Source organism: Frankliniella occidentalis, unplaced genomic scaffold, assembly GCF_000697945.3.
Source record: "Frankliniella occidentalis isolate FOCC.00 unplaced genomic scaffold, Focc_3.1 Scaffold6, whole genome shotgun sequence".
NCBI classification, from domain to species: domain Eukaryota; kingdom Metazoa; phylum Arthropoda; class Insecta; order Thysanoptera; family Thripidae; genus Frankliniella; species Frankliniella occidentalis.
Genome location: NW_026267136.1, coordinates 3,393,362 through 3,404,217, shown reverse-complemented (window position 1 = coordinate 3,404,217; position 10,856 = coordinate 3,393,362). Strand labels below are relative to the sequence as shown.

At 57.1% G+C, this 10,856-nt stretch overlaps 2 protein-coding genes across 2 annotated transcripts in view; one reads left to right on the top strand and one right to left on the bottom strand.

Annotated features, from left to right (window-relative positions):
* The first annotated feature begins 1,526 nt into the window (after positions 1–1,526).
* On the top strand, positions 1,527–4,376 carry LOC113217433 (uncharacterized). The gene is made up of 3 exons (XM_026437332.2): positions 1,527–1,668; positions 1,848–2,921; positions 3,623–4,376. Exons 1-3 carry the CDS (start codon positions 1,657–1,659, stop codon positions 3,968–3,970), a joined length of 1,434 nt encoding a protein of 477 aa, XP_026293117.2. The 5' UTR covers positions 1,527–1,656; the 3' UTR covers positions 3,971–4,376.
* An 895-nt stretch (positions 4,377–5,271) lies between these two features.
* LOC113217593 (uncharacterized) overlaps positions 5,272–10,856 on the bottom strand; it is a 7,743-nt gene continuing 2,158 nt past the window's right edge. The window contains exons 2-7 of the mRNA XM_052270766.1: positions 7,089–7,292; positions 6,796–6,953; positions 6,420–6,535; positions 6,246–6,334; positions 5,919–6,026; positions 5,272–5,698 (exon numbers count right to left, since the gene is read on the bottom strand). Of these exons, the coding sequence (XP_052126726.1) occupies positions 5,555–5,698; positions 5,919–6,026; positions 6,246–6,334; positions 6,420–6,535; positions 6,796–6,953; positions 7,089–7,292 (819 nt within the window). The 3' untranslated portion in view covers positions 5,272–5,554. The remainder of the gene's footprint in view (positions 5,699–5,918; positions 6,027–6,245; positions 6,335–6,419; positions 6,536–6,795; positions 6,954–7,088; positions 7,293–10,856) is intronic.

The window sequence follows — 10,856 nt, the reverse complement described above, 5'->3', positions numbered from 1 at the left end:
CCGGGCGTATGCGCGCGAGCGCCGAATTCGGCGGCTGTAAAACAGCGCAAATTAGGAAAATGCGAGAGGAAAGTATGTCAGGTTTATTAGCTTATAGCTTTATTAGCTTATTAGCTTAGAGGGTCGTAGATCAAACCGTATTGGGCCTTTACATTGTGGGGTTCAAAATATTATTTTTTTAATATACGAGATCGCTTGTTCACCCCGCGCACTCCTGTAGTTACGCTGTACCGCATTCCTACGTGCGGGCAGGTTGCCTATTCGCTCGGCCCGCAAGGCGCCCGCCGGCACTCCTGCATGCGCTACAGTTTAACTACAGAAGTGTGCGGGGTTAATCACCCACCTGGTACAGGCAGTAATGGCAATTAGGTTTTATTTTTAACAAAAATTGCCACTCACTGTTGTACACGATGTTGTGAATAACTTTATTTATAGTTTCACCTCGCTTCAATAAATCAGAGGTTATTTTGAGGTCGTTGAACACCCACGATTATATAGTGGCACACGGCAACAGGCCGCCGGGCGAGGATCGTCATCATCGGCCCGAAAAATCTAACCTGGGCAAATCTCGGCAAAACCTATAAACCCGACGCGGAGGAGTTAATCGCTGTGCTATGATGATAAGGTGTTGCTGATAGGGCTATCGCCCCTCGTCTGGACGCCCCGCCCCACCCCGCCGCGCCCCGCGCGCTCGTACATCCACCTGCCACCGGCTTCGCTTCAGGATAACAAATAAATGGTGCGTCGACCACAGCAGCGGGGTGTGGTGGGGTGGGGTGACCGGCAGGACTGAGAACACCGCCGCGCGTCTGCTCTGCGCTCTTGTTTCCCGTCCTGGGTCGGGGCGGGGCGTGTGATGGGCAGGGTGGGGCCAGGGCGGGGCACCTGTGAAAAAGACAGGGAAAAAAAGAGAAAGACAGCGGGCAAAGACGCTTCACTGACCAATCAGCCACGACGAAGAGGCGAGGCGGCTGCTGCGGCGGGGCCGTCCAGAACGTTCGTCCAGCAGGGCGCTGCATGGGCTCGTTCAAATCTAGGCGTTCCGCGCTTTCAAACACGCACTTCACAGGGTGCGGATCTCGCGCCCCTAACACGAGGGTCCCTGCAGCAGCTCGCGCGGCGCTCGGAGCAGCAGCAGCCGCCCCTCTTGGAATCGCGACGATCAATGAAATTGCGACGCATCTTGCAATGTTGCGGCTAATTTCATTGAACGGCTCGGTGCGCTATGCGAGATGACAGATGCGCGTTAGTGAAGGCTACAGGGAACAAAACACTGCGACGGCTGTGGGCGACACACGGCGCGGTGAGGGGAGGGGGTACACATAATTGGAGGGGAGGGGAGGGAAAAAAAGAAGAAGATTTGAGCAGTGAGACCATCCCATGACCACTACCACCACGACCACCACATGGCGGGAGGGGGAGGAAGAGACCGGAGGCGGCGGCGGTGCTGCGGAGGCAGTAGCAGGTAGGGGGGAGCCGCAGGCCAACGCTTCTGGAGCAACTACAACAACAGAGGCGGCTCCAAACAAAAACAACAGCATCAGTCAAGAAGAAGAATATCCGCGAGGTATAAAAGGCGCTGGATGAGCAAATGGCCTCAGTCCGAATCCGACACTTCTTCTGGCGAGTACTGGATATCCAGCAGCGCTAGACAAAATGAAGTCCTTCGTAAGTACTTAACTACTTAAATTGACAGGTCAAAGTTTGAAACTTTACACTTTACGTTCAGTCGCTTTAGAAAAGTTCTTTGTATGCAGTTTCGATTTCTGTTCAGACCATCCCTTGCCATATCAATCGTTAAAATAAAAATATGACTTGATTTTTAAAGTACCCTCTTCATCCCCCAGATCGTCCTCTCCTGCGTCCTGGCCGTGGCCGTGGCCTCCTACGTGCCCGCCGACACCCCCGAGGTTGCCGCCGCCAAGGCCCAGCACTTCGCCGCCCACCAGCAGGCCACCGCCCGCAACTGGGCCAGCGACGTGGTCGTCAACAACCAGTGGGCCGCCGCCGCCCCCGCCTGGAACTCCGTGTGGGCTGCCCGCGCCGGCAACTGGTACGCGCCCTCATGGCAGCGCTACTACAACCCCGCCCAGATCTCCGTCGTCAACGGCCACGTCCAGGACACCCCTGAGGTCGCCGCCGAGAAGGCCAAGCACTTCGCCCTGGTGAACGAGGCCCGCGCCCGCAACGGCGCCGGTGTCTACGTGAGCGCCGAGGATGACGGTCAGTGGTACGACGATGTGCACGGTGTCCCTGTTGTCAAGAGCTGGGTCGCCCAGCCTGCCGCCGTGTCCCATGGCTACGTCGCCGCCGCCGCCCCCGTCGTCAGGAGCTACGTCACCCCCAACTTCGTCGCCGCCCGCCACGTGCAGCCCGCCCACGTCGTCGTCGCCAACGGCCACGTCCAGGACACCCCCGAGGTTGCCGCCGAGAAGGCCAAGCACTACGCCATCTACGCCCAGACCGCCGCTCGCGACGCCGCCGCCGGCAGCACCGAGTGGGCCGACAACGCTGAGAACTGGAAGTCCTGGGGCCCCAGCGCCGCCATCTCCACCTACGCCGCCGTCGCTCCCGTCGTCTCCAACGTGTACCCCACCTGGACCGGCCAGCCCGCCAACATTGTCGTCGCCAACGGACACGTCCAGGACACCGCTGAGGTCGTCGCCGAGAAGGCCAAGCACTTCGCCCTGGTGGCCGAGGCTCAGGCCCGCAACGCTGGTGCTGGCGGTGAATGGTCCGAAGTCGTCGCCCCCGTCGTCAGCCACGTCGCCCCCGCTGTCGTGAGCCGCGTTGCCCCCGTCGTCAGCCACGTTGCCCCCGTTGCCCCCCTCGCCGCCGTCGCCGACGTCCACTCCCAGTACCACGCCCAGGACGAGGCTGGCCAGTACAGCTACGGTTACAACGGCGGTCTCTCCACCAAGGTAAGCACACTGTCTTCCACCCTGAGATACCCAACCCCGTAAGCCCCCCCCCCCCCCTCTTCATCCTCGTCGTGTCCTCACCCCGCACGCGGCCCAACTTCAGGCGAACTGGTCCAGAGCGTTGCTGACAGCTTCCGCATGCCCGCGCGATGAGGCGAATGGGATGGGCAAGGAGAGCAAAGCATGAAACGCGAGAACGGGATAAGTAGTGGGGGGGGGGTCCAAATTGTCGCCGCCATGCGGGCCGCGGCGCCCAGGTCCAGGGTCAAGCCCACAGCCATTAGCTATTCGCTCATAATCGACGCAGGTGATGAATAGCCGAGGCGTCCAGGCGAGACGGGAGACCGTGTGTGTTAGTTGCGTGCCAGAATCGGTCGAGTGCGCGCGGTGGATGGGCTAGAGGAGGGAGGAGGGGGGCTATTATCACTTCCTCGCAACTCTCGAAAAATAGGGCACTTTAAATTTAATTTCGGTTTGCGGTGCCACCCGTACGCAAGATGCTGGTGGATAACTTTGAGTGCCATGGGTCGCCTTGGAGCTCTGCATTCGGCCGGAATCAGGATGCAAAGCAGGGTCGTTATTATATTTGGCCCCGTAAATTATCGATTATTCACCGTGACAACATTTACCTTGGGGTTTACTGCGGTGTCCGGCCAGTCTTGAATCTAATCGGACTGACGTTGGCTGTTTTGATTCCGCAGAACGAGGAGAAGACCGTTGACGGCGTGACCCGCGGCGCCTTCTCCTACGTCGACTCCAACGGCGTGGTCCAGTCCCGCAGCTACGTCGCCGACGCCCTCGGCTTCCGCGTCGCCGCCACCGACCTGCCCGAGGGCCCCGCCCCCGTGGCCGCCGGTCCTCTGGTCTCCGCCGCCCCCATCGCCACCGAGGCCTACTACGCCGGCCCCGTCGCCGCCCAGGTCCCCGCCCAGGTCATCGTCAAGCCCGACGGCACCCTCGAGGACACCCCCGAGGTGGCCGCCGCCAAGGCCCAGCACTTCCACGCCCACCAGCAGGAGCACGCCCGCCTCGCCGGTGGCGCCTGGTAAACTCGAACGAAACCCGACAGAACCACGCCAAACCAGAGGACTCAAGTTACCAAACGCGAGAGGAGAGGGGAGAGCAGTCTCTCCCCGCCGTACAAAAACTAGACTGTGATCAAGATAAAGGGGGCCTCCGGTGAGTCGTGTTAGACTTCGGACCCTGAAGACGACGCGCGAGATGGCCCCCAGTTATCTGCAGACTGAAAGTGAGGGAAACGACGAAATGTAGAGACGACGATAAAGGACTTTAGTTTTTATAATTATAGTAATTATAATGATTATAATGTTTTCTTTTGGTTCCAAACGCCATTCTATTGGAACCAGCACAACTGGTGAGGATTTTTAATCAAACCCCCACTCGTTATTTGACGCACTCATTACGGACAAAATAAATATATTTGTATAAAATTTATCTGTTCTCTGTACTTTTGTGATCCCCCTGCTCTCCAACGCACTAAACGAAAGCACAAAATGATTCGTCATATTTGGGTCGTCCAGGAATAATTTTTCTCACGGAAAAAATTGGGGGGCTTGGAAAAACTGGTGTGTTTTTAAGACTAAGAGCTTGTTATAAAACGTCGAATCTGGGGAAATATAGGAAATATGAGAGGAACCAGTAGAGTGAAACATCCCGCTAGAAAAAGGGGGGCGTCGAGCGCGTGGCGGACTCTGAACTATTTGCATTTTGGCCCTAAAGGAAGCCGGGGCCGGTCCGGGCGGGCCCCGCGCGTGCCACCGCGCGTCGAGCTCTCCAGCAAAGCGTGCCTGGAGAGGGAAGGCCTGCCCCGCCGCGCGCCGCCCCGCCCCGCACTGAAGCGTCAGGACGTGTTCCTCGTGCGTGTCATATTTGTCACTTGTGCGACAGCGCCGCCGCCGCCGCGCTGCGTGTGTGGCGGGCGTGGCGTGCCAATATAACGACGCGTCATACAAGCTGCAGCAGCAGATCCCCTCCGCCGCCCGGCAGATCCGCGTGCTTTGGTCGCGCGCTCCGCCCCGCGCGAGTCAAGAAGTCAGTCGGAGGAGGCAGCAAATGAATCGACTTGAGAGTGAGCCGCGCCGCCGCCGCTCATCCGCGAGGGGGAGGAGGGGAGGACAATAGTAGGGGGATTCCGAGAGGGCGGTGCTGCAGCCGGATTCGAACGCAACCCGTGCGTAAGCCGTGACGAAGCTCACGCGCGCACGCGCACGCCGCCGTGACCTTGCCCCACGCACAAGCGTTATTGCGACACGGCCCGGCATCGGCGGGCGGGCGGGTCAAGCGAGAGGGTGACGGCGCCACACGGGAGAAGGGGGCGTGCACAACAGAGTCGTTATAATTTATATTTATTTTCAATTGAGTAATTCGTTTTGAGCGAGTACACACATGTATCTGTGTTTGTGATGCGAGTGCAGCATTGAGGCGCCGAGAGGGGCTTCGACGGAGTTCGCGCGGGTCGATCGGAAGTTCGGAAGCACCTGAGGTCGGCACCCGGTCGAGCTGGCGGAGGAAATTCGTATGTTTCCCCCATCGTCCGAACTCGTCCGAACTGCAATCATCTGGGTTTTTTTTATAGGTGGGAGGGGGTCCAGGCGGGGGTCGAGTCGAGCGCTTCAGTAGTTGAACTGCGGCAGGTCGGAGGCCGCCACTCGGAAGCCACCCGCGTCCGCGATGTAGCTGCGCGTCTGCATCTGGCCGTTGGGGTCCAGGTACGAGTAGCTGCCGCGGGTCACGCCGTCCAGGGTCTTGGTCTCGCTCTGCGGAGTAGAGAAGGAGGAACAGATTTAGCAAATGAAATTCTGGTCTATATATATGGGCCTGTATGTGTTTGTTCAATTGACACAACAACAGAGGCTTCAGGAATTTTGTCAGGTTGAACAAAAGTTGATGTAACTTTCAATGTGTCTTTCGCCTGGGACGCCGAAGATTGATTCCCTCGTCGGAACAAAGCGTCATCACTGCTTAAGCCGGGCGTACCTTGGAGGAGATGTCATTGGCGTAGCCGAAGCTGTACTGTCCCAGCTCGTCCTGGGCGTGGTACTGCGAGCTGATCCCGATGGGCAGCGTCATCAGAGGGGCTCCGCTCTGGGGAAGGTGAGGGGCGTAAGTAAGTACAGCGTCCGGATACCAGACGGTTATGGTGACGTCAAATTGAAAAGTAACCCAAAATTTTGGTAGTCAAAATCGAGTCCATATTTCTGCTACAAACGTGTCATTTTGACTTTGGTAAAACTTTCACATGGTGCCCTCGTGACTTTTTCTCGTGAAATGTATTTGAGTGTGATGCATGATCAGCGGTGGTACCTGGTAGTTGTAGGGGGCGACGGGTGCGCTGAGGTAGCGGTGCTCCAGAGGGTAGTTTGCCGACGAGCCGAAGTACTGGGAGCTGCTGTCTGTGAGACCGACAAGAACCGTGTCAGAAAAGTCCGGCTATAAATATGTGATGCCGTGTTCTGTTAGACTTGTCTGTGTACTAACCTGATGCGACGCCGTTTCTCCTCTTGGCCTCCTCGACGGCGGCCAGGTGCTGGGCCTTGGCGGCGGCCACCTCCGGGGTGTCCTGGATGGGCCTGGCCAGGCTCGAAGGGGTGTATCTGAAAGTATCAAGTGGTGATGCAACCTTAACAAGTTTTGGTGTTTATAATCTCTAAAGCAGTTAGAGTTTTAAAATTAATTAATGGGGCCTAAATTTAAATTACAATTTGAAATTTAAGTTATCGCATTCATAACTTCTTTATCACAAGCCGTTCAAGATACATGAAATCCAAAAGATTCAAAATGGTGAGCGAGGCTCGCTCCGGGCGCCGGGAGACAAGTCCAACGGCTGGTCGTGCGAGGCGGAGGGGCGGCCTACCTGGCGGGGGCAGCGTGCTGCCAGGACGGCAGCTGCGCGGACGGCAGCTGGGCGGACTGGTACGATGGGTAGGACGCGGAGGAGGGGCCAACGGGGAGGTCGCTAGCGGCCACGCGGAATCCGTGGACGTCGTCCGCCGTGTAGGTCCGTGTCTGCAGCTGCCGGGACAGAGAGACACAGGGCGGTTAGCAACGACTCGATGCTCCCGAAGAGCTCACCAACCAGCACGCGCCGGTGCACGCTAGGCTGCCTGCTGCCAGGGCACGCCCACCGCACCGACACCGCACACCCACCTGACCGTTGGCGTCGACGTACGAGTACGAACCGCGGGTGACGCCGTCCGCCGTCTTGGTCTCGTGCTTGGTGGCGCCCGGCCCGGAGTAGCCGAAGGTGTACTGGCCCAGCTGGTCCTGCGCATGGTACTGCGAGTACAGGGCGCCCGGGTACTCCAGGGGGAAGGAGAGCGCGCCGCAGGCCGCGGCCGCTAGTACCAGCGCCTGAAAGACACAACCAGGTGAACTTTTAAGTTTCGACAGCTTTCATTCTATGAAAAACTATAGTCTGTTGCCTTGCAAAATTAACGTGTAATGTAACAAAAACTAGCACAAAAAACAGACGTCATTCTCCACTATTAGAATTTTTCAAAACGGCCCGCAGAGAGTTAATTAAAATATTCCCTCGCTCGAGCGCGAGCACATAATTAAGCCGGTGATGCGTCAACGAAAGTGATTTACGCGGGGACGAGGGACCGAGTGTGAGCGGCGTGGGAAATAACGGGCTGATCTGCATCCAAATGGCGGGCCGGCCCAAAGCGGCGAGCGCGAGGCCCGCCCGACGGGTCCGGCCCGCGGGGTTCGGGTGCTGTACCAAGACTGGAGAGGCCGCGCGCCTGCGACTGGTGGGGTAGGCCACCCCGCCGGGCATGTGAGCTCGACAGGCGTGCCTACCCACTAGGCGCTCCACAGCACCACCACATGCCACATGGTGCTGAAGGATGACTGGGGAGGCCTAGCGCCTGCGGTTGTGGGGTAGGCCACCCAGCCGGGCACGCGAGTTCGACAGGCGTGCCTATCTACTAGGCGCTCCGCAGTAGCAGGCCGCGCGCCTCCGACTGGTGGGATAGGCCACCCCGCGGAACATGGAAGCTCGACAGGCGTGCTTACCCACTAGGCGCTCCACAGCACCACCACATGCCACATGGTGCTGAAGGATGACTGGGGAGGCCTAGCGCCTGCGGCTTGTGGGGTAGGCCACCCCGCCGAGCACGCGAGTTCGACAGGCATGCCTACCCACCAGGCGCTCCGCACTAACACGCCGAGGGCTGCGCGAAAACCACGTGACTTTAGGGCGGACACAAATATTATGGGTACTGAAAAGGGTCAAGACGGCCATTGGAGAGTCCATGGGGACCGCGTGATATTTGCACCTTGAAGTACAAATAGCATGATGCTCGTATAGACTCTAACGACAGTGACCGTTCTGATCCTATTCGGACCCCGCATAGTATTTGGACGGTTTGGCCACCGGCACTGTCCCTCTTCAATGACAGTAGAGCCGAGTGCCTGCCGGGCGCTGCACCCGCGCTCGACAAGGCGACCTCAGAGCAGTCCGATACGGCGCGGGACAGGACACTGCCCCCCACAAAGCTTTAATGCACGGCCATATCGTCGGCCAGGACGATGCGGGATTTATCTGTCGTCGCCAAATGGAGTGGTTCGGTCTCGCATCTCATCTCCGAGCGAGCGCGTGCCGTCGCCCTGGGGACGCTAGGAGGAAGGGGGGGAGGGGAGGCGCGCGGGCCGCCCCCCACTCCGCGGCCCCGACGAGAACGATACCTTTCTGCCCCTCCGTCCCAACCCACCCCTCCACCTTCTAAATATGTTCCCTCCTCGTAAGCGAAGACGCCTCCTCATTAGGCGAGGTGCAGCAAAAAAAGAAAATGGAGCATTCGGGAGTAGAGGACAATTATGTCATCATACATACAGCAGCAGCACCAGCAGTAACAGCGGCGGCGGCATGCCCGCCCGACCGGGCGGGGCAATCTTTAATAGCCGCGGCCATAGGCGAGCCGGGGGGCCGGTCGTGGCGGTCGTGGGCGACCGGCGCGTCTGTATGGGGCTATCAGTGTCTCACCGGGGGGCAGGCCCGGCCGGGGCGGTCGTATGTCGCGCCAGAACGGGGCCGATCGCCAAAAAATCCGCGCGCCTCCATACCAACAACCTCCTCCTCGGCGTCTCTCTATGCCCCTCCAGGATAACAGGAGAGCCTCTCGGTGTGTGTCTGTGTGTGTGTGGGAGCGCTGCTGGCGTGGCGCTCGATCGGTCCTCTAATGGGAGCTGGAGGGGGGGGCGAGGGGAGGAGGGAGTGATCGAAGGCGTGGGCAAGCAGGGCGCCCCCGGACAGTGTCCGGCGAGACAGTTTAGCAGTGAATCACTGAAATCGCTACTTATTTTGCGCATGACAGAGGAGGCAATTTTTATTAGTTTTAGTATGCAGCTGTGGCATTGTTATGTAATTATTTTTGTGATTTATCATAATGATTATACTACACGAGTTGTGATCTCTGCTGTCGTATCGTATAGGTCGTAGGGGGCGGGTCTAGGGTTCGAGAATTACCGGTAATTTTGGTTGAAAGTAAAAAACCTGGGTAAATTTCAGTAAATTACTGTTTTTTTGAGTAATTTACTAAAAACAGCACAATTTAAATGATACGCAATTTTAAACATTTTTATGGGTACTTGTATGCTTTCCCAATTACGATATAGTAATTAAAGCACTTGCTTCGGAGGCACCACTGACATAGATGGACTGAATAGAATTGAAAGTGAAAAGATTTTAACGAGAGAGAGGAGATACTTTTTCCCTCACCACCCGATAAAGAACCTTTCAAAATATTTGCCGCCTTTTAAAAGCATACGTAGTGCATCCTTGCCTAACTAGCGGAGTCTTAGTCTTACGTCTGGCCTCGCTATAGCCACATGAAGTTTTAATGTCTGCCTCTGTGCACAATTACGAAAAGAACTTAAAATATATGTAATTGTCTGCATTGTTCACAAAGCATTGGAGCCGAAAACCTGTACAAATTGCAAAGCTTGACGCAAATTAGAACATAAATATGGGTGCGTATGTCCACTCAAAATATTAGAACGTTGTCAATCGATCCATTAACATTTAGTGGCCTTACGGCCTGTATGAGAAAAACAGCCACCTCTCTGCGTGCCAAAAAAGTAAACTATATGGGCAAAATAAGTCTGATTTCTTACAAATCTTGAAGTAAATTACTTTGAGGGAAAGTAATTTACCGTAATTTACTAGTTTTTTACTCAAAATTTCTCGAAATTTACTTTGCTCTCGAACCCTAGGCGGGTCGGTACTGCTCGCGTTATCGGCAGTTCGTGCGTTACCGGCCCGGCCCACGTAATCGCGTCATACCACCGTTATCGTTCGGTCAGCGCGTTATCGTGCACGATATACGGTCGCGGCGCCACCGGCCTATCGGATGGGATGGGACCACCAGGAGTGACTAGAGATATAGAAGCCAGCAGGGGACACATAGGAAGGGAAACAAAAAGAAAAAGCACCAAAGGGCTCAAAGGGGGCACCGCGTGAGGTCGAGGACGCGCCGCAGAGGCCCCCTTGGCACCCCTGCTGCGCAAAAGCGTTTGCTTCGGTTTGCTTTCATTCAATTGCAGGCACAATATGGAGATTGCGGATATACGCCGCGGGATGGGGAAGCAGGGGGGAAGGGGAATATCGGAGAGAAATGCAAAATGCGTATAGAGAGGATAGTGAGCGGAGCGCGGCGAGGGGGCGTATGCCCAACCGTTTGTCCGGCTGCTCTCGGGATCGTGTCCGCTGCACCCAAGGCGCACTGCGTACACTTTGCACTGCTGGTTCGTGCGCCCCCTAGTGCATGGGCGGAGTGGCTGTGCTGAGGAATTAGGAGGAGGGGTGTAGGGGAGGGGGGATGGTGGGCCGAGAGGACGCTGGCCTCCCGAAGCGCAACGCCCCGCCCCCTTACTACAATGTTGATGCCCATGCACCGCTCTGCTGCTGCTCCC